The sequence below is a fragment of the Nuphar pumila genome, chromosome 9 (genome assembly GCF_984573655.1).
Source record: "Nuphar pumila chromosome 9, dmNupPumi1.hap1.1, whole genome shotgun sequence".
Lineage (NCBI taxonomy): Eukaryota > Viridiplantae > Streptophyta > Magnoliopsida > Nymphaeales > Nymphaeaceae > Nuphar > Nuphar pumila.
This window is the reverse complement of record NC_143257.1, coordinates 3805641-3827537: the sequence shown is the minus strand read 5'-3', so window position 1 is coordinate 3827537 and position 21897 is coordinate 3805641. Positions and strand designations below refer to the sequence as shown.

Here is a 21897-nt window from a genome sequence, read left to right as displayed (position 1 = left end):
CATGATTGAATCACATATAAAGTTTTTTTACTGCCTTAGAACACATATGAGCATGATAGAATCAATATGCAAGTTTTTTGACTGTCTTAAAACACATATGAGCATGATTGAATCACTATGCAAATTTTTTACTATTTTATAACACATATGAGCATTTTATTTATATTTTGTTTATAAATATTAATAGTTTGGTTCTCTTGTAGGATGCTGAAGATGATCAACGTAGAGGAGTTGACGGAGGTATGGAGGGAGGGGTAGATTGAGAAAATGAAGAGGATGATGCCTTGAATCTTAACGATGATTAGTTTCATGTATTTAATTTGTTTGACGTACTTGTAATTAATTATAACTTGGCAAAGATTGTATTTGATTGTTTAACTTAGAACCTGTGTTAATTGTGTTTCACCTGTATATATATTTTGTTTTTTATAAGCAGGTTATATGAATTGTGTTACGAGAAAATTTTCTCGAGTTTCACAATTCAAACTTTTTTTTTAATTTTTTAAAAATTAGCGATGGATTAGCGACAAATTATTTCTGTCGTCAAGCCATCACCAATTTCAATCAGACGATGGTTTGCGACGGACTTTAATCCGTCACTAACTTGCTGACGTCAAGTTAGCGATGGATTATATCCGAATATAATCTGTCGCTATGTCGTCGCTAATTATCGATGGATCAACGACGGAAATAAGTCATCACTACGTTGCCGCTAATTAGCGACAGACTGGTGACATATAAATTTTGTCGCAATTTAGTGACTAGGATTATGCGACGGATGCTATCTGTCGTGAATCCATCGCTAAACACATTGGCGACATAATCTATGATGGATTAGCGATGGAAACGGATAGCGTCCATCGCTAATACGCATTTTTCTTGTAGTGGTATAGTCGCCTTGATAAATTCTTTTATCAAAATGGTTTTCGAATGAGTGATAGTGAACCTACGCTCTATGTCAAAGTGAATGGGAAAAAATTGCTTATAGTTAGTGTTTATGTAGATAATATTAGTGCTTCATCTAAAATCATTGCAGAATTTAAGGATAGTATGATGAAAGAGTTTGAAATGTTAGATTTGGGGTTGTATTTTTTTCTTGCTCTTCATATCATGTAATCTGATGAAGGAATTTTCATCTCTCAAGAGAGATATGCATTGGATCTTCTAAAAAAATATAAAATGTTGAATTGCAAAGTATGTGCAACTCTAATGAATTCAAATGAAAAATTGAGTCTGGAAGATGGAATGGCAAGAGCAAATGAAAGATATTTTAGAAGCTTGGTTGGTGGATTGATGTATTTAACGCACACTCGTCCAGGCATTGTATTATAAGTCAGATTGATCTCAAGATTTATGCACAATCCATTTGTGCAACATCTAGGTGCAGCAAAAAGGATTCTTCGTTATATTCGGACAATAACCAATTATGGAATTTTTTATAAGTATGTTACTGACTTTAATTTAATTTGATATATTGGCAATGATTGAGCAGATCCAGTGGACTATCGAAAAAGTACAAGTGGTTTTGTGTTCAGTTTTGGTTCAGGCGTTGTGTCATGGTGTTCAAAGAAGCAAAATTCAATAGCCTTATTATCCGCTACTTGTCAAGCGATCGGGATGAGGTGTGTTTTAAAAGATCTGTGTGTGGAACATAAACTTTCAACTAAGCTTTACTGTGGCAATAAGTCTATAATTTTTATTGCAAAAAATCCTGTCTTTTATGGTAGAACAAAGCACATCGAGCATAGATATCATTTCATAAGAGATGCAGTTGAAAAAGGTGAAGTGTTGAAGAAATGCTCTACAAATAAACAAGTTGTTGATGGTTTCACAAATGCCCTGTCATCTCCAAAATTTCTGGTGCTCAGATATTCCGTAGGTGTGTAGAGACTTTCACATTAAAGGGGAGAAATATTGGTTAATGTTAAGTAATGGTTAAGAGCATCCAATGCTCACGTTCAAGAGTTGGATGTATTGGATGGGAGCCTCCTAAGTTCACGTCAAAATGAGTCCTCAAAATTAGGTGTTAGTGCTTAGTAAAGGTGAGAAAACCGTATGTAGTGGTCTTTGTGTGGTTAGTGGTGTAGTGGTATTTATGCTATTTTTTCTTTTAAATAAGAGTCTTTACTTACGTTCTTCATGTAGAGAAAAGTTGAGTTAATAGAGTAAAATTTGTATTTGCATCTTTTTACTGCTGTTGTGTTCTCTTCCTGGTTGGCGTTTTTCTTTTCTGTTCTATTCCCTATATATCCTTCAGTATTATGAGGGTAAAATTTTCATGCTATTTATCATACCTACGGTGTGCAATATGATGTGATTGGAATGAAGAAATATTACCAAAAATGATATGGACTTCTTTGTGAGGTTTGGGGAAGGGGTAGGTGGCCTTATGCTTCGGGAGGATGACCAATGCATCATAAACGCTAGCTCTCAACCAAGAATGATGTGCATGATAGAAAATTGTCCCTCTTTGAACTGTGATGGTAAGATTGTATACATAAGTCTGGCCTCTTTGGATTGGTTATTGTGTTATATAAGCAGGACCATCAGCCCATCCGCTGTTGAGCTGTCGTACTCCATGCTTGTTCAATTAAACAAACAAATTCTTCTGTTAGTTTAACTATTTTCATCTTAGAGCAAGGTTTGGAGATTCAATAACCAATATAGAACTCAAGCATCCCTAGTAAAGAGGATTTAGTTGGTCTACGATTTAGTTGAATTGATATGAATATCCATGTCTGCTAGATCTAAGTTGATGGAGCATATGTTCCACATGGGCACTTTTATTTTCAGATAACACAAATCATTTTGGACTTGGCGCTCAAACATGCTTAATTAGCTTAATTAGATCCTCTTGTTACAGAGTTTTGAGGGCAATGAAATTTTAAGTACACAAAATTGGTGTAGGATCACACACTATCACATCATATGATTCTTAAAGCAAAAGGCAAGAAAATGGAGAATGAAGTCCTATTAGGTAGGGTTCGATGTATTCAATTCTAGAGAAATGGCTTTCAAAATGGTGAAATACAGAAGTTGGTATTTTATATTATTGAGTATTAAAGGCATCCTTCCAGCAAATATGTAGCCAGCATTGATACTGCACATGCTTCACTGCCTCCAAAATGAGCAAGAAGAGGGCAATTTTCTTTTCCTACTTTCCATTTCACCATTTTATATAAAATCTTACCATTAAAGCTTTTGTATGGAGATATGTATGCAAAGTGCATATAAAAATGAAGTTCTCGACAAAAATCAAAGTATTTCTTTTTAAGAAGCACTAAAGTATTTTCAGAATACATACCAATGTATGGTAATATTATTGCTCACATGATTGGCAACCTTAACAATAACTCGGTCCCCTTCTCGAGCTACGATTTTGGGACCTGGAAGCTGACCGTTGACGGTAACCACAGGCCTAGTATGGCACAATCTCGTTATGTTTTGGAGTTGTATCTGCAAAAAAAAATGCATACAATGTAAAGAAAGAAAGGAAAAAGAATCCAGTTTCTATTGAATATTGTGTTCATGCAATTGTCCATCTACGTATAGCTGGATTGCTATAAGTCATGCTAGCTTTAGATCTGGGAACTCAGGTTGATGTCATGCAGAGAGAGAGAGAGAGAGAGAGAGAGAGAGTACATTATATAAATTAACCTTGGTACTATTGGCACTAAGCAAAAATGTGGCATGAAATTAAGCAATTTCACAAAATTTGAAAGTCAAAGTATTAAATTTACAAAAACAGATTGAATTTTCGCGTTGAAACAACTTGATCCAAAGCATGTTCTCTTTTTCACACTGCAGGTCTGATTAGGTAAATAGTGCCTGTTCTACTTAAAGAACAAAAAAGTAAATTACATTTGCGACTGAGTTTAACATTATATATATATGGGGAGGGTAATATCAGATCCCCAAAATGTCTGACGCACGGTCGAACACACGACTGGCATTGACATGGGTGCATGGCAGTTTTTGACCGCTGCCAATAAGCTGGGCAAAAGAATACTCTGTAACGATCGCAACTGCCACTAAAGGATATTTTTTTCCCTTTAACGCATGCCTACCTCTGATTGCACGTGCGATCAGCGGAGGAAGCATGTCCGAGTAACAGGGGGGCAGGTTATATGTGGCAGTGCACCCCCCGAACACGCAACACCCTCTCGAGTAACAGTGGATGAAAACTGCTAGATGCCACTAGACTTTCGCTGAGCATCACATGGCGACAAAGGTAAAAAGAACTTTAGTGGCACTTTTGAAGTGTCACTACAAGTAAAAAAGACCTTTAGTGGCACTTCAAAAGCACCACTAAAGGTCTTTTGACCTTTAGCACTGGTTCACTTCTGTTAGGCACAGAAAGTAATAGGCAGCTACAACTTTCTGTATATATATATATATATATATATATATATATATATATATATATATATATATATATATATATATATATATATATATATATATATATATCAGAATTGGAGTAAGGTGAAGTGGCAGCTAAGCCACTGTTAGTAAAGACAAGAGGTATAAGGTAGCATACACGGAATAGGTAGTGCCTTGTAACTCCTGGGGAAGCCTGAGCAGATGCTACTTCAGACCAAAAACACATTGCTGACATAGCCCAAAGCAACATCCCTATAGAAACCGCTTTTTGAGTAGAAATCTCTCTATCTCTATCTGTGTGTGTGTGTGTGTGTGTGAGAGAGAGAGAGAGAGAGAGAGAGAGGTATTCAATAATGCACATCCCAAGTCTGTTTATACAACTCGACCAGACCATCTAGAACATGATTTTAACTAATCAAACCATGTAGATTATATCCATATATATAGGGCTTGATTCACAAAAAAAAACCAAGAAAATGTTAAGAAACGGGTGGTATCTACTAGAGGGTACTGTGCACGGGCGGGTACGTAGCCAATATTTTCTCAGTAACTAATTCAACTTGATTAGAAGCAAAACCAATATGGTTATAGTTAAGTCCTAATGACAGAAAAAAATAGTGATCTTGATGGCAAGACCAAACAACAGTGCACTAGATATTGTGGTGGTGGGTTAGTACCCGTCCTTTCAATTAGAGTTGTCAACACAGGCAAATGGATGGAAAACCAGCACCAACTTTCTTCACCAAATAGGTTCCTGAAGAAATTGGAGATATCTAAAGAAAGATGGAAACTTGAAATCCAACATAGATTTTTTTAAAATATTTTTTCTTTGGATTCACTCTAAAGGTCAACCCAACAAACATACAGAACTGCATGAACCAATGCCACCTGAACACCAACACTGATTTTTCTGTCATACCTAATCATTATGATCAAGTCACCTTAGTGTGCTGGCCTATATAATCTGCAAGAAGTCTCCACTCTTCAGCACTACAACGTCCAGAGAGAGAGAGAGAGAGAGATGGGTTTCATTACTAAGGGTGTTTTGGTGGGGGCAATATTAGTTTGGGCAATGTGTGTTTGGTCATACCCTGCATGTGCTCAGCCCACTGGTGGGATCACCCGCCACTACTTGTTCCGCGTACGCCCCCCACAACCTTCTTCCTTTTTTGCTTTCACCCTTTTTGGATCCTTATAGACAAATATCTCAGCCATATCACGATACTAGGTCATTTATTTAAAACATTCAAAACGTCTTGATTCTTTTAAAATTTTATGATTTTATCAGAATATTTACCTTGTATTCTTTATCTTTTGGTTTTGCAAATTTTTTTCTTGATTTTTAGTTTGTTTATATTAGCAGATATCTTTTTTAAGTTTGATCTTTTGTATCTTTTATTTTTTTTGAAAGGCAAGCTGTGGGGTTAGGCAGACCCCTACCAATTATACAACTATACCATTGGGTTTTGAACCTACAACGTCCCAACACAAGACCCCTACCAGTTATACAACTATACCATTGGGTTTTGAACCTACAACGTCCCAACACAAGGTGACATGCACTAGCAGACCCTACCAGACAAGCGGAGCACCCGTTGGTATATTGGGATCCGACTTTGTCGACTCTATATGCACTGAAGGCCATGATTGAGCCTCAATCCTAGAGGATTATATTGACCCACCAGTCTGATGACTGGTGGCTTCGACCTTGTGGCAAAGGGATGCACCCATTGGGTTTCAGACTATGGTAATCCCCATATCATGTGACAAACTATGGTTTTTCTTAGCAGTGGGGTCCACCAATAGTGCTGATGTCATCATTTTACAAAAAAATGTGTTTTGTCAAATCACCAGATCTGTCATCGAAAATATATCATCAGCTAAAACATACACGACCGTTTTGTGTCATTAATCCGGGAAGTGTTGCATATTCAGTAAGATGTGGATGATTTTAAAGCTCTCAACCTTGATACAATCACATGACATGTTTTTGTGTTAATGCAAAAATGCAAAAATGGTATTTTGTACTGAACAATTTTCATGAACGACACACACACACACACAGAGAGATCATCTTTATTTGATGATTGTCGCATTTTGTGTAGATACAACTGAAAAATATAACACATTTGTGCCGCACTAAGCCGGTTGTAACCATTAACGGCAAGTCTCCGGGCCCTAAAATTGTAGCGCGTGAAGGGGACCGACTTATTGTTAAGGTGATCAATCATGTGAGCAACAACATTACCATACATTGGTAAGTAATCTGTGAACTTCTTGGTTTTTTATGGTTTATATTTGCTTGCATATATATATTTGGCCAGTATTTGAGTTTAGATCGGCTAAATAAAAGAAACTGGCTGGTCAAGTAGGTCTATATAGTTTCTAGTGTGCACCTATAAAGACATGCTATAGATCCAAATATTATCCATCAAAGGGACTGATGTTTGTTTTTTTGAGCAGGCATGGAGTAAGACAGCTTAATAGTGCATGGGCAGATGGCCCTGCTTACATAACACAGTGTCCAATTCAAATGGGGCAAACTTATGTGTACAACTTCACCATCACAGGCCAGAGAGGGACTCTCTTCTACCATGCACATGATTCTTGGATGAGGGCCAGCATTTATGGACCCTTGGTCATCCTCCCTCAGCACAACACATCTTACCCCTTCCCTAAACCTCACAAAGAAGTTCCTATCATCTTTGGTAACATACCTTTACCAGATTCTTCTTACATCATTCCTACTCTATGTGTCATTGATACGCATGAGGCACAGATGTTCCATATTCAAGTTATGAATACATGATTTGAATGGAAAGTCATACACAAGGACAAACATTTTTCAAATTTTAAATGCAAAAAATATTTTTAATACATAAAAACATATGTATGAATAACAAAATACAATTTTTTTTGTAAAATTTATAATTGTTGTCAAACATCTGTTGTTATATCAAGCCACCTGGGCACAAAACTTCAACTCAAGCACGTCTCGATTAAGAATTTCATTAAGGCTATGTTTGGAAGCCTTGAATAGGAGGTGTTGGTTGTGGCGTTGCAGAAACAATGCATTGGGACTGGTGTTGGCAGTTCCAACACCACATTTCAACACCTTTCAGGGAGAGGAAGTTTTTGGCAACTCCATCTTTCAACATCCTACATTGGCAAAACGATATTTTGGCAACACACTGAAACTGTGTTTCCATCCCATTTCAAGTCTCCCAAACATAGCCTGATTGAGCTCGAATTTCGATTCGATAAATGCCTTGAAAATGATATCTTGCAATCTAAGTTCTTATGTGATTTTAATTTGTGTAAGATGTGTGAAACAGGAGAATGGTGGAATGCAGACCCTGAGGCTGTGATTGCACAAGCTTTGAGCACTGGTGGAGGCCCTAATGTCTCTGATTCTTACACCATTAATGGTCGCCCTGGACTCCTTTACAATTGTTCATCTAAAGGTGAAATAACATTATCATACGTCACCATTTTTAGAACTGTCAAATTTTAAGATTCATTGCAAACAGTAATCCTCATTACAAAGTATGTATGACCCTTATTAATTAATAGACTCAACATTAACCCAATATACATATGATGAAGGAGGTATAGAAGGATTTAGAAATGAAAAGTGGTGGAAAAATTTGGAAAATTTGATGTTTGTTTCACCTATGGTAGGAAAGGGAGGAAAAATATTGCTAGCTCAGCAATTTCCCAAGAAAAATGCATGAAACATATGAGGCCTGAAGGTAATCTAATCAAAGTTCTTTGATGATATTTTTTACCTTGTTTTCATAATTGGCAGATACTTTCAAGCTCAAAGTCACTCCTGGCAAGACATACCTCCTTCGCCTAATCAATGCTGCACTCAATGAAGAGCTATTCTTTAGCATTACCAACCACACCCTCACCGTTGTAGAAGGTGATGCCATCTATGTGAAGCCCTTCCAAGCCGATGTCCTTGTCATTACTCCAGGACAGACCACAAACGTCCTACTCCAAACTAAGCCACATACCACTAATGCCACTTTCATTATGGCTGCTAGACCCTATGTAACTGGTCAAGGAACCTTTGACAACTCAACCACAGTAGGACTCCTCCAATACAAAACCAAGCAAGGCCACCATTACATCTCTCCTTCATCTTCTTCTTCCAAACTCCCACTCATCATGCCTACCCTTCCTGTTGTAAATGACACTAATTTTGCAGTTAATTTTAGTAGAAAGTTCCGAAGCTTGGCGAGCGTGAAGTTTCCGGCAAACGTTCCTCGGACCGTAGATCGGCACTTCTTCTTCACAGTGGGGCTTGGCAGTCTTCCTTGTCCTAAAAACCAAACATGTCAAGGTCCCAATGGAACTAAATTCTCTGCCTCTGTCAACAATGTCTCTTTCGATCTTCCAACTACTGCACTTCTTCAAGCTCACTTCTTTGATCAATCTGCTGGTGTTTACACTAAAGATTTTCCTAGTCAACCTCTTGTTCCTTTCAATTATACTGGCACTCCACCTAACAACACTCATGTTATCAATGGTACCAAGGTGGTGGTGCTCAAATACAACACCAGTGTTGAGTTGGTGATGCAAGATACCAGCATTCTAGGGGTTGAGAGCCATCCCCTTCATCTTCATGGCTTCAATTTCTTTGTGGTGGGACAAGGGTTTGGGAATTATGCTCCCAACAAGGATCCCATGAATTTCAATTTGGATGATCCTATGGAGCGCAATACGATTGCTGTGCCGAGTGGAGGATGGGTTGCAATTCGGTTCATGGCTGACAACCCAGGTAAAATAATAGAGAAATACATCTCTCTCTCTCTCTCTCTCTCTCTCTCTCTCTCTCTCTCTCTCTCTCTCTCTCTCTCTCTCTCTCTTATATATATATATATATATATATATATATATATATATATATATATATATATATATATATATATATATATAAACCTTTAAACAATTTCTTTTCATTGTCATTGATTAACATTTGCTTGCATGGCATCAGGTGTATGGTTCATGCATTGCCACTTGGAGGTGCATACTAGTTGGGGTTTGAAGATGGCTTGGGTGGTTTTAGATGGAGAGCTACCTAGCCAGAAGCTACCTCCGCCACCGTCCGATCTTCCTAAGTGTTGATGTAGATGGCGTCCAATGATGATAACCGGTTTTGCAAGGCCAATATTAATCAATTTAGCTGCTTTTTTGGGTCATTTTGGTTTTGGACTTGGACTCTGATTGTATGCGCTTAGAATTTTCAGTCTCATTATCTTTTCGGTCAATTTGGGCACAATCTCTCTCTCTCTCTTGAGGATGTAACACATGTTCTAGGTTGTGTATTTATCTTGAATATTTGAAATTGGAACCTGCTAAACATAAATCTGGTGCCTATGTGAAAAAAGAAAGAAAGAAATCAAAGTTGGAGACTTTTGGTTAGACATGGTCATAAATTCCTCCAATTTTTTTAAAATATTGCAATGATGTTATCCTCAAAGGGCACAATATTTTCAAATTGTTTCATATGCTGAATATCACATTTTTAAGCTAATATTAAGATGACTTTTTTGCCTTGTTATTTCGGATTAATATATGTTATATATTGATGTATATGAGCTTTTTCTTAAGGTTTTCTAGAAAATATCAATTTCCCATAGTACCAAAAGTCTGCGAACGAGATTTGTGACATGGTTCAAGACAAGCAATGCCTTGAAATTTTAATTCCAAAAATCATTGAAGATTCCTTTCTTTTTCTTTTATAGGCAAGCTGGGGTTAGACCGACCCCCCAACCAGTTACACAACATACCATTGGGTTTTGAACTTGCAACGTCCCAACACATTGTAACATGCACTAACAGCTCCTATCAAACAAGCGGAGCCCCAGTTGGTTTGATGACTCCATTTTTACAAGCAACTGCCCTGTAATTCTTGGATCCTGTGATCGTAAATCACAATCGCTATACTTTCTCAAGGTTAGTGAAACATGAAAAAGTGTGATTGCTAACTATGATTGTTTTGCCTTGAATTTGCCTTGAATTTTGTGAAAGGTTGGCCTTGTTACCAACAATCTCAGTTTCTACTTTTTCAAACTTCTACTTTCTCGCTTGTCACCAAAGCAAACATGCCCCCACTTATAACATTCACTAAATGGTTCATTGAAAGCTAGTAAAATACTCTTTGTTAGTGCTGGTAAGGACGGTGAATGAACAGAACAGTGGGTGTTCAAGCTCATTTTTATCATGATCCACGTGCCCAGCTGAAATCAAGTTAGCTTGTTAACTAAAAAATTATATTTTTTAAATTTTAAATAATAAAATTGATCAAGTACAGAAAATTGAGATGAGATTAAAGTAGATGTATTCTAAGGAAGAATCAAATTTGCATCTTTTTGAAAATCGAATTTGCATCTGCTGAATCTTGCATGGGGAGATTTCAGCTTAACCTGGGACTAATTCATCTTCCCTAGGGACGTCCTCATTGTGGCACAATTTAACTTGAAAGGTAAGCGCTCCTGGATGAACTTTGGATTGGATTGGGAGTAACAGAGCGATCCTGTAAATTTTTGAACAACAAGCCCTCATTGGCCTGTTTCTGTAGGGTTTTTCTTTTTCACACGTCTCCCTGTCATGCTCTCTTCAGTTTTGGTTTCTCTATTTCGATTGGAACCATGTTCTTCTGCTAATTCCTATATCTTTGTTGGGATTGAGTGATTTTCATCACACCGCCAATTTTGTTCTACATCATTATGCCTCGTTAATTTTCAGCTCACTGTTTTTCTGTAATTCAGCATTTGTCTTTGCAATTCTATTTTTTTCAGCTGAATTTTCCTGTAATTTTGTTCTTCTGTACTGAACTGAACTCCAAATGATATCTGTAAAACCACCCGACTAGATCGTCGAGTCGGGGAAGTTAAAAAAAAAATCAAGGAAAGTCGGTTCTTCATTTTCGAGAACTGCCTTCCCCATTATCGCATGGAGGGATATGGATAAACTTCACTCCCCACGATCGACAGATGGGTGAGGTTTATCCTCACTCATCGTGAGGATTCTATAAAAAGCTCTCACGGTGCGTCTCTTGCTGCCCCTCAACACCCAGAGTGACAGCAAGAAAGTGAGGAAGAAAAAAAAATAGAAAACGAGAAAGAGTTGTAAAGAGAGGGGAGGAACTTACCAAAACCATCAACGGTGACCAACAAGTATGTCCTTTTCTCCTTCTTGTTCTTTTTTCAGGTGATTAGAGGGTCGGCAGTCATGGCTGCCTATGAGTTGTAGAAAAAAAAATAAGCTGGTAGCCATGGTTGTCGGCTTTGTTGCTGAGAGATAGAGAGGGCCGGCTCTGGTTGTCGGCCCCTCAGTTTCAAAAAATAAGAAAAAGCGGAAGGAATCATGCCCCTTTCATCCTTTTTTACCTTGATGATCGACTTGAGTCGATCTGAGTGCAGGGTTGCACCTAGACCGAACCAGGTAAACAAAAAAAAATTGTATTGGTTCGACTCGATCGTACCGAATCGGACTGACTCGGTCATATCAAGATGGGTTTGACTAGATCTTGGTTCTCTGTTTGGATCTAGTTTGATCTGGACCAAAATGAATCTGGGACCAATTTGATCCAATCAGTCTTGATCGATCCAAATTGAACAAGATCCAGATAAATCTGTGTTTGGATCCCGTCTAACAAATTTAGATCAAGATCAGAATTTGATCTTGTTCGGATCAGTATTGAATTTAGAACAGAACTGGATATGGTTTGGATCAGTTCTGGATCTAGTGTAATAGTTTTGGATCTATTTCAAAACTGGATTTGAATCAAGTTTGCGATTAGTATGATTTTTTAGAATCCAATTGCGTTTTTTTAAAACCAAACTCAGGTGGGTTGAAACTAGGTTTAGTAAATTGAGTACTCTAAATTCAGACCGAACCTGTTTTAACCTAGAATGAGTCAGGTCAAATCATAAGAGTTGAAATGATCAAATTACCCTTATGTGTACCCAATATCCGATTAAATAAAATGAACTTAACTTTGCACTTCAAACTTAGAATTGAGTGAGGTTTAGTGCATTAGACTCGTATCGTAGAGGAGAATCTCCTTGTACTATAGTTCTCATCAAATTAGGGGCATAAAAATTGAGTTTTGATGAGTCAACTCAGGAGAGGTATTTTGATCATTTTGTCAAAATATAAAAAAGTTATGAGTATTAATTAGGGGTGGCAATCGGGTCGGGTTGGCGGGTTGACCTGGCGGGTTGGCGGGTCAGCATACCTCAACCCGAACCCGAACCGTTTATCAAACGGGTCGGTTGTGGCAAACACGTACCCGACCTGTTTATTAAATGGGTAACCTGACACGACCTGCCAACTCGTTTAATAAATGGGTTGGGTGGGGTAAACGGGTTGGCGAGTTAGCGAGCGGGTCAGGGTCGGGTAAACGGGTTGGCAGGAGGGTTGGCGGGAGGGTTGGCGGGTCGGGTTCGGGTAAATGGGTTGACCCGCCCGCCTAACCCGTTTATTAAATGGGGTAGCCGAGTTGGCGGGTTGGCATACCCTTAACACGAACCCGACCCGTTTAATAAACGGGTTAGTTTAAGCCAAACCTGAACCCGCCTAAGAGGCAGGTTGGCGGGTCGGGTCAAGTTTTGTCACCCCTAGTATTAATATGATCATGCTTGTGTGATGATGAGATCATATTGTTAGAGCCTCTTGAGACTCGATTGTGACCAGAGCACAGCATTCATATTCGAGGTAATGGATATTATAAGTAATCTTAGTTGCAAATAAACCATTTTGCATTGCATGATGTTGTATATTAATATGATTAGAAATGTAGCTCTGATTGTGAGCATAATATGCATAAAATGACCATGCATGAGATTCTTGCAATGACATGTTAATATGCACACATTAGTCATGATATGTCATGCATATTAGAAAGAGATTGTTTTTATAGTAGCATATATATGTCATAATATGTAAATAACATGCATTGTAATGAGATTTTGATTAGTCTTGAGTCCCTTGAATCTAGTCATATCATGTAAATTTTATATTGAGATGAACATGCATAACTTTTTAAATCTCGAAAGTGGCGACCTGTGGAAAGGGCTACCTGGTTCGCGGTTAGAGTGCAGGCACCTTGGAGAGTGGGCCGTCGGTGATTTAACGATGTAGAGACTCTACTTCATTACATGTTTACTATGATACAAGGTGTGAACCCTAATGTCATTCTGAGGTTGAGAGTGAGATATGTTATGATTATTTCACAATATCACTCGTAGGAGAATGAGTGAAACACATACTTGATAGTAAGGTTCAATATAATGAACTTAAAATATGACTTAGGGTTATATTCATACAGTATTTGATACTCTAGACTACCATGGATAGTTGAAAGCCATTATGGTTAGGATGTAGCATGAACCATGCCGAGATCAAGTTTGAGTTTGACCTCTCGATTAGCTATCGATGGGGTCCCACTTGTTGTTTCACTATAGTATCTGCTGATTCGAGGATCACTAGGAGTGTATGATTCATAATTTGGTCGATATTATATAATTGAAGTGTTCTACATGGGTTGTTATTTCCATAGACGACTATGACCGGTATAGCCAACCTAGTGTTATAGTTTAGTGTGAGTAAGTATTTGATTGAGAGAGTTAAGGAAAAAAATAATAAAACACACAAATCTTGTGTAGTGTGTAGAAAACTAAATTCAGACTAGAGGCTTAGATCTCGCTACAGTTGCACTGGCATGATATGATCGGCTATTCTGATTTTGCAGAAGAATACTTAGTTTATTTTCTTGTCATAGAATAGTTATGTAATCATTATTTTTGCATGTTATGAATGATGAACTTTGTGAAAGAAATTGAGTTATTAGAAGAAAAAAAAAGTATCCATGTTTTATGTTTTTTCTCTGAGAAGTAATACCAACTGGACTTGGATTCTTGAAGTCCCAGATCAGGGCATTACAATATTTCATCGTTTGGTTCTCCAATTGTTGATTCAATGGGTTTTTTTTTAATAATAATAAAAAAAATTAGTCTTTAAATTTACTAAGCCTCTTTCAAAATAAATGTGTTCTTTCAAAGCTGCAAGCAATAGGATTTGCACTCTAAACTCATTGCTTGCTAGCCAAACATTTCAACCATCTACACTCTGTGATATAAAATGTGTAAAAGGTATTTATTACTAGCCGACGAGCCGAGTTGAACCCAATGCTCCTAGATCATGCTAGGTTAGCTGAAACTATTTCAACCATTTTGCTTTGAAAGCTGAAGAGGCAATTGTTTTGGCCTTTTTGTTATGAAAGGAACTTTTTTCTCACAAAGGATGAAGATGTGGCCGGGCCCACTCATTAAACACCAAAAACCTTTCTTATGAAAGCAGGGTTACACCTCCCTCCAACCCCTGGGGAGAGCGAGAGTATATGGTAGCTTATTCCTTCACATTAAACACCAATTACAACCTTCTCACAAGGGATGAAGCTGTGCTAGCTTATTCCCGCCATTTGTATGCACCCATTCCAACAATCGGTAGTGGATTTTGTGGATGAAAGCAGTCCTACTTTGTTGCAGGCAGAATGAAAACAACAAACAAGATCATTTATATATTTGCCCATTAACAAGAGGTCATATTGGCTTTAATACTCTACATGTATATCAAATTTCTGGTATAGCTTTTGCAGTCACTTCCAAAGTCACAAAGAAAATAACAGTAATCTTCAGTTTTGTTCTTGGTCATGGGGTCCCACCCTAGGTTTTCCTTGAACTCTTCATGCTCTGCAAAATATACAAGAAAATATCGATGTAAGTGAATTTGTAATGCTAAAGCATAAAAGTTACAGAAAAATCAAGACAACAAAGGAAGAAAATGATGAATTTGCCATGAAGAAGACAGATGGAAGAAAGTTCATCTGTCCCCTCAATTAGAATAACACACATGCTTTTTTCTCTATCCTTTCTTCCAATCACACTAAATCTTTTCCCATTATTCCTGCTAGAAGCGTCCTAATTCTAATTATATCTGAACTGTGGAACAAGATTATTGATTTGACTAACAATCACAGGCAAGCATTACACTAAATTAAAGAACTTTACAATTACAAGTAGGAAAATATTTTCATAAGAAATTTTATTGACTGACTAAAGAACATGGAATGCAAATCCGTTCCACATGAAACATAATACCAACAAATGAACATTTCCGACAAATGAGCTTTCTAAGTGTTTGGCGAGTCATTGATTACTTCTTATGTGGGGCAAATGCAGCTCTCCAAGGCAATAGCCATGGAAGGGGCACACCCTGATCTATGACTCACACAAGCCAGAGTCCCTCACCATTCGTGAGCTTGGCCATCATAGTTGGTGGGATCAAAGGATTGCCTACAATTTTTTCTTTTTTCTTTTTCTTTTTCTTTTTTATCAGCAAGCTGGAAGCTAACCTTGGTGGAATTTGAACTCGAGACCTCTACGTGGCTGTAGTAGTGTCTTCTAACCAATGTTGTCAGTATCTGTATCGGCCATATATTGTTTGGCCAACGATTCAGGTGAATTCTGCTGATACCGATACTCGAGTGAATTGTTCTGAATCGGCCAAAAAATAATTAAAAAATATTACATGCATGTCAACCAGAATGTTGTGACACATGTTAAAGTTTTTAAAATAATATTAAAAAAATATTTTCAATATTTTTTTATATTTATTAAAAAATAACCGATTCAAGAGTGAAGCATACCGATTTTTTGTTGATACCATATGTATCTACCCATACATGCCGACAACATTGCTTATAACCATCTAGCTATCTCATTCAACCTCCAAGGAGCATGCACAATTGCTCTATTGGTATCTTAATGACATCACCATAGCTAATTGACAGAAGCTTTTAGGAGGCGTTTGCGTGTCAAGGAAATTGAAGCTTTTTCGCATAAATGCATTGACGGGCATGCATTTTCTTGGGTCTCACCGTGACCAAACAAACTGGGCACTCTTTTTTCTTGCGGAAAAGGAGCTCAAAATCTACGAGAATCCCTCACTTTCAGCGGAAAGGATTTCTGTGAGGGGTGGCCCAATTCCATTTTCGCAGAAAGGAAAGGTGGTTCGTAACACGTAAATGCTCCCTTAGGCTCTATTTGGAGATGATTGTTGAAGGCTACTTTAAAGTATTGATTTGAGAAATCATGGATCACAAAGGATTGATTTGAGAAATCTGTCACTGGGCCAAACAAAAAATATATATTCCTCTAAATATGCCAGAATCTGATGACACACTGCCAATCTCTCTCCATCTTTCCTTATTCAGTGTATGAAAGATTCACAAGGTGGTTGGTAGGAGCTATCAGTGCAGCTGGTCACCTTGTGGTGGGACGTTGCAGGTTCAAAATCACCAGGAATAATAACTGGTGGGTCTGCCTAACCCCATCTTGCCTTTCAAAACAAAATAAATTCACAAATTGTCCCGTGAGTTGTATCAAGATTGACTAACGAGCTTCACCTGTCAGAAAGAAAAAAAAAACAAGACACTTTTATCAAAAATCTGGAATAGATATGAACTGTATTCAACAAGGCACTTTCAGTGCTTTCTTTACAAATCTGACCCTTCAGATGTACCAACATGATCCATTTGTTAGGAACCAACACTTGAATCACGTTCTTTTGAAGAAAAAAATAAAACTTTTTAACCTTGAATATTCATGAAAATTTTGGGTGGTTGATCTTAAAACCCTAAAATTCATAAAAAGAAAAATCCAAACCCTATAATCAGTGTTGTGAGAGGGGTGCGCCTCAGTACCTGAAGCTTACGCCTCAAAGGCGAGGTGCACACTCAAGGTACTGAGGCGTTGCTGTGATGCGCCCCTCATCAACCTCCGACCAGTTGTGACCACCGACCACCAGAGTTGCTGTGCTGCAGCTGCTGCTCAGTCTTCTCCGACCACCGGACGACTGGCATATCCCTCGCTTCCGTACCAGCTGGGCGGGTGGTCCTTACTGCCTCCCCTCCCACCGCTTCACTTCCATTCCAGTTGTGAGAGGCGTACGCCTCAGTACCTGAGGCGTATGCAGGCTCAACGCCTGGCTTCGCCTCATCGCATTTAACAACCTTGCCTATAATAACCTACTCATATTCACAGTAGGACAATCCAAAAGCCAGTTCCTACAAAACCAAGCATGTACATCACATCTGTAGTTTGGATTTCAAAAGAAATTAAAAAAAAAAATTTACATATTTGCACTCAGTATGATGAGATGTTAGGGTAGGCAACTACCTGTCCCTGAAAAACAAAGTCAGTGGCTGGAGATTTTCATGTCAGCTTCACCGGTTTGGCTGAAAGATCCCTGAAAATATTGATGGTTGATGTGTGATGGGAGATCTCAGCTGCCCAGATATCGATAGTGGTTGTTCGAAGCAATGTTGTTAGTATCGGAATTGGACCTGTAAGATTCGGGTGAATTGACCCATATCGATTTTCAAGTAAACCGTTTAAAAATAATTTAAAAAAATATTAGAAAGTGACACATGTTAAAGCCATTAAAATGATATTAAAATTTAATTTTAAACTATTTTTTATATTTATTAACAATTAGCTGATTATTTTATCGATTTTTTTTTTGTGTGATACGATACATATGGGCCCATTCACACCGATAAGAGATGTTGACATGGTGGCCACCACCCAAGCATGCGCAATAGTTCCTTGTGTCACCAATTAACAAGTGGACCCCAATTCCTCAGGCCATGTGGCAGCCACGCAGGAGGGTGGGCTCAAATGACTTTAATATTAAGTGATTTGACATTTACACCGTCTACAATATGCACAAAAGACGATAAGGTCCCTGTGATATGAATATCAATGGATGGTGAAGATGTCAAATCACTTTCTTAAAAGTGATTTGACAGATCACGTGATTTGCACTTCAGTGACTGTGCATTGGTTGGCCTTCAGTTGGTAACTATGGGTGTCAACGCAAAATCGGATCTAGTTTGGACTCAGGTTTGTCCTTACCCAAATCTGTTTTGAGATGCAGGTATCGGGTCCGGTCTATTATAAGAAAAATCATACCTGCACCCACAAGGATTAGATGAAAGACCCCCTCTATAACTGATAAAATAATATTTTTTATCTTTTTTTATGAAAAAATCATGAATCTCTCGGGTCAAACCTGAGTTTAGTAGATATCTTTTCTTATCACCAAACCCTAACCCTATAAGGTTTGGTATGGGTCAGTTTCGAGTCAAAACCGACCTGATGAAACCCCTACCATAAACCACGTACACCATCTTCAGCCTTGCAGCAAGGAAGGCGACCCATGAGTTTTGAACTAGTGGCATGGAGCCTTTGTGTCCTACTTTTTTAAAACAAATGTTCATTCATATCCCTTTTCGGTATTGAGCACACGTCTATGTCCATGTCCATATGTCACAGTATAAAAAAGAAAAGAAACCCTACCTGAATCATATAAGGATTACATGAACCAGACCCTAACCATACTTAATAAAATAATATTTTTTTATCTTTTTTACATTAAAATATTACATATCTTAGTGAGGTCTCTGGTCAAGCCCAGGTCTGGTATGAAATTTCACAAACCATACCCAACTTTATATATTAATGGGATCCTTTGGGTCCAAGCCGGTTTCTAACCTGACCCAATAGGGTTTGGGACTGGTGGGTACGAGTTACACTCAACCCATTGACACCCACTAACCAAACCAAAACCCAAAAGGCCCAAAACACCATGAATTTCCCAAACAAGTGAACAATGTAATGATCATGAAATTTGTAATATACAAAAAAGAAGTGGATGAAAACACCAATGGAGTGAAACAGGTAAAAGGGTAGGTTACCATATCCAAGTAAAACACCAACAGAAGAAGTGACACCTGTTCGATTGCTATTAAAGTGGCTGTGGGTCCTACCGCACAGATGAGGTGTAGCTGTTGCACCAAACGTTTTGCATAAAACAATTTACGTATGTAAAACGTTTTACCTGATCCATGCTCATCAAAACCTTTCCCTTGCCCACACTTATCCATCTCCTCTCACCAAACCAAAAAAATATAAACAGATGGTGCAGAAAAGAAGAGCCCAAACCCATCTGTCTAAGCCCCTAACCCCTGAGCCAACCTCTGCCCGGCCAGGTCGCACCTAGCCGGTGCAAAGCCCAGCCTGGACCTCTCTAGGTCGTACTCGACCCACATGTTCTGCTGGTGATGGTGCCCTATGATATATGCCTCCACAGGGACCAAGTCCGAGTTCCCAAACGTGAAGCAGTAGACCCCAACCCGGTCCGGCACCTTGTACAGCAGCCTCTCTCCGGCGACGGCCATCTCCGCCCCATTGAACATAAGCACCACCGCCGGCAGCATAGGCAGCACGCGCCCGCTCCACCTATAGCAGAGGTCATGGGCACCCTGAAAGTCCATAGTTACTATAGTAAGAAAATGGATACGTGAAGCGATCGATGCCCAAAGTTTTAAGTGTTAAACATGTATTTAAAACATGATTTAATGCACAAATAGCTGAGCGTTTAAAAAAAAATTGTAGCCATAATGTGAAGAGCATGAAGAAAACAAACATGTAATTTTTTGATAGAAAACATTCCTCCCTTAATGGTAATGGAAAAATGTTTCTTAAGAATTTGTTTTTATACTTCCCACCACCCCACCATCTCACTACCACCCTCCTCCTCTCTCGTTTTTTTCACATTTTTTCACTATGTTTTTCTTATGCTACTCAAACAAGCGAAAAAAAATTCGTATCAAAAACTCTCGGCAAAACTTTTTTTTTCTATGAGAGTTTTTTCTCTTCCAAACATGCCCTAAGAGCACGTTATAAAGTGAGAAAGATGTAAAAAAAGTGATACAAGGTGGGGAAATCGTACGATTTTTCAGACAGAGACTTTTTCTGAAAAAGCTTTTGTAAAAAGTACATTTTTATTATAAGAAACATTTCTCAAGAGAAAGAGGTGTTAAAAAAAAAAGTCATATGAAAATAGAACTTTCCAGGATTGTTAAAAGCTTTTTCGTGGGTAAGTATACCTGAAAGACATAGTTACTGTCCTCATAGACCCTCAGCAACCCCCTAGTCCTTTGCAGATACTCATTCTTCAAGGCGGTATAGACCGGGCCCAGAAGCAGCGTGAACTGAGTCCCCGAGTCAACCATGGTCTGGCCCGCGCCGGTGTGGTCCGGCACAAACAACGACTTGGGCAACGACAAAACCTTACCGGCGACCCTGACCCCGACCAACTGAACCGAGTAAGCCACCCGGTCAAAGTAAGGCAGAGGCATGGACACGCCAACAAAGGGCGTATAGCTTAGCGACCGAGCCAAGACTGGGTCCGAATCACCAATGACCAACACCCCAGAAGACGACTGGTCCGAGATGCAGTAAGAGAACCGAGGAGAGCCCATCTGAGAGACGAGGGAGAGCGCGCCTCGGTTCATACCCATGAGCCCAGTAGTGGGCTTATCATCCTGAGTGGAGCTGTAGCTCGAGGTGGCGCAGCCAAGAATTAGGCTCGAGAAAGTGAGCCCACCGAGGGAGACGGTCTCGGTGGCAATGGTGCCTTCGCTCGTGGAAGCGTCGGCGTAGGCCTGGGAAAAGTGGCAGAGCCTGTTGGAATCGCACATGGTTGGGGAAGGAAGATCCCTCGCTTTGTTCCTGCAGGCGTCGGAATCGCAGGAAAGAGGATGGTAGGAAGCAGATTTCGTAGGATTGAAGATGGTGGTAAGATTGTGAGAAGGCTGGCACTGAAGCCAGGAAAGCTCACTTCCTGTGTCAACCACCATGGTGACTTCTTGTTGGGGAGTGCCCACTTTGAGGGGAACCACCAAACTGTAGTTGTAGTGGAAAAGGAGCTTGTTTGTGGGTTTAGGGAGGTTTAGGGAAGGGATTTTCATGGTTTGGAGGGGAAGGAAAATGGTTTTGGTGGGGGAAGTTGTGGAGGTGGGGAGGAGGAGGAAGAGGGGGAGGAGATAGATGGGCCATAGTGGGATTTGGGGGAGGGTCATGATGGTGGAGATTGGGAGGTCTTTTTGTGAGGAAAATTGGACTATTTTTGTAGACAAGATGGGGAATATATATAGGGGTGTCAAAGTGTCGGGTTTGGTTCGTATTCAGGTAGAATCAGACTTGGATCAGATTTTCAGGTATGGTATCGTCTCCTAACTTATTTTTACATTGAAAAGTTATGGGTCTTAATCCAAACTTGCCCTTATCCATGTATTAATGGGACCTTTGGATTTGGACCCGGGTCTTAATTAGGTCTTCTTATTTGTCATCGTACCTTAACCCTATAAGGTTTGGTACCCGTGGAGTCTGATTTAACCCGACTTATTGAATATATATATATATATATATATATATATATATATATATATATATATATATATATATATATATATATATATACATATATGCATATATGGTAAGAACCCAGAAGGTTTAAGTTGTCTAGTGTTGCTTGGAAACAGAGTGGACCGGGAGAAAGCGAGGCTCCGCCTCGCCCCGTTTGGACGGACCG

The 21897-nt window shown here is 38.9% G+C and overlaps 2 protein-coding genes and 1 pseudogene across 3 annotated transcripts; 1 reads left to right on the top strand and 2 right to left on the bottom strand.

Moving 5' to 3' along the window:
* LOC149828242 (laccase-17-like) overlaps window positions 1–4633 on the bottom strand; it is a 34992-nt pseudogene extending 30359 nt beyond the window's left edge.
* Window positions 4634–5455: 822 nt separating this feature from the next.
* Window positions 5456–9516, top strand: LOC149828241 (laccase-17-like). Its single transcript, XM_090018135.1, has 6 exons — window positions 5456–5524; window positions 6489–6640; window positions 6847–7091; window positions 7719–7847; window positions 8192–9169; window positions 9386–9516. The coding sequence occupies exons 1-6, from the start codon at window positions 5456–5458 to the stop codon at window positions 9514–9516; spliced, it is 1704 nt and encodes a 567-aa protein (XP_089874261.1).
* Window positions 9517–15013: 5497 nt separating this feature from the next.
* Window positions 15014–21326, bottom strand: LOC149828240 (aspartic proteinase PCS1-like). 2 transcript variants are annotated; one of them, XR_016434261.1, is made up of 3 exons: window positions 20411–21326; window positions 19217–19783; window positions 15014–15149 (listed from the first exon to the last, which is right to left on the bottom strand). XR_016434261.1 is itself a non-coding variant. In XM_090017471.1 (2 exons), exons 1-2 carry the CDS (start codon window positions 21272–21274, stop codon window positions 19472–19474), a joined length of 1176 nt encoding a protein of 391 aa, XP_089873597.1. In that variant the 5' UTR covers window positions 21275–21326; the 3' UTR covers window positions 19195–19471. The 2 variants fall into 2 exon arrangements, 1 of the variants encoding a protein (XP_089873597.1); XM_090017471.1 differs by lacking the exon at window positions 15014–15149 and having other exon boundaries at window positions 19195–19783.
* Window positions 21327–21897: the final 571 nt, after the last annotated feature.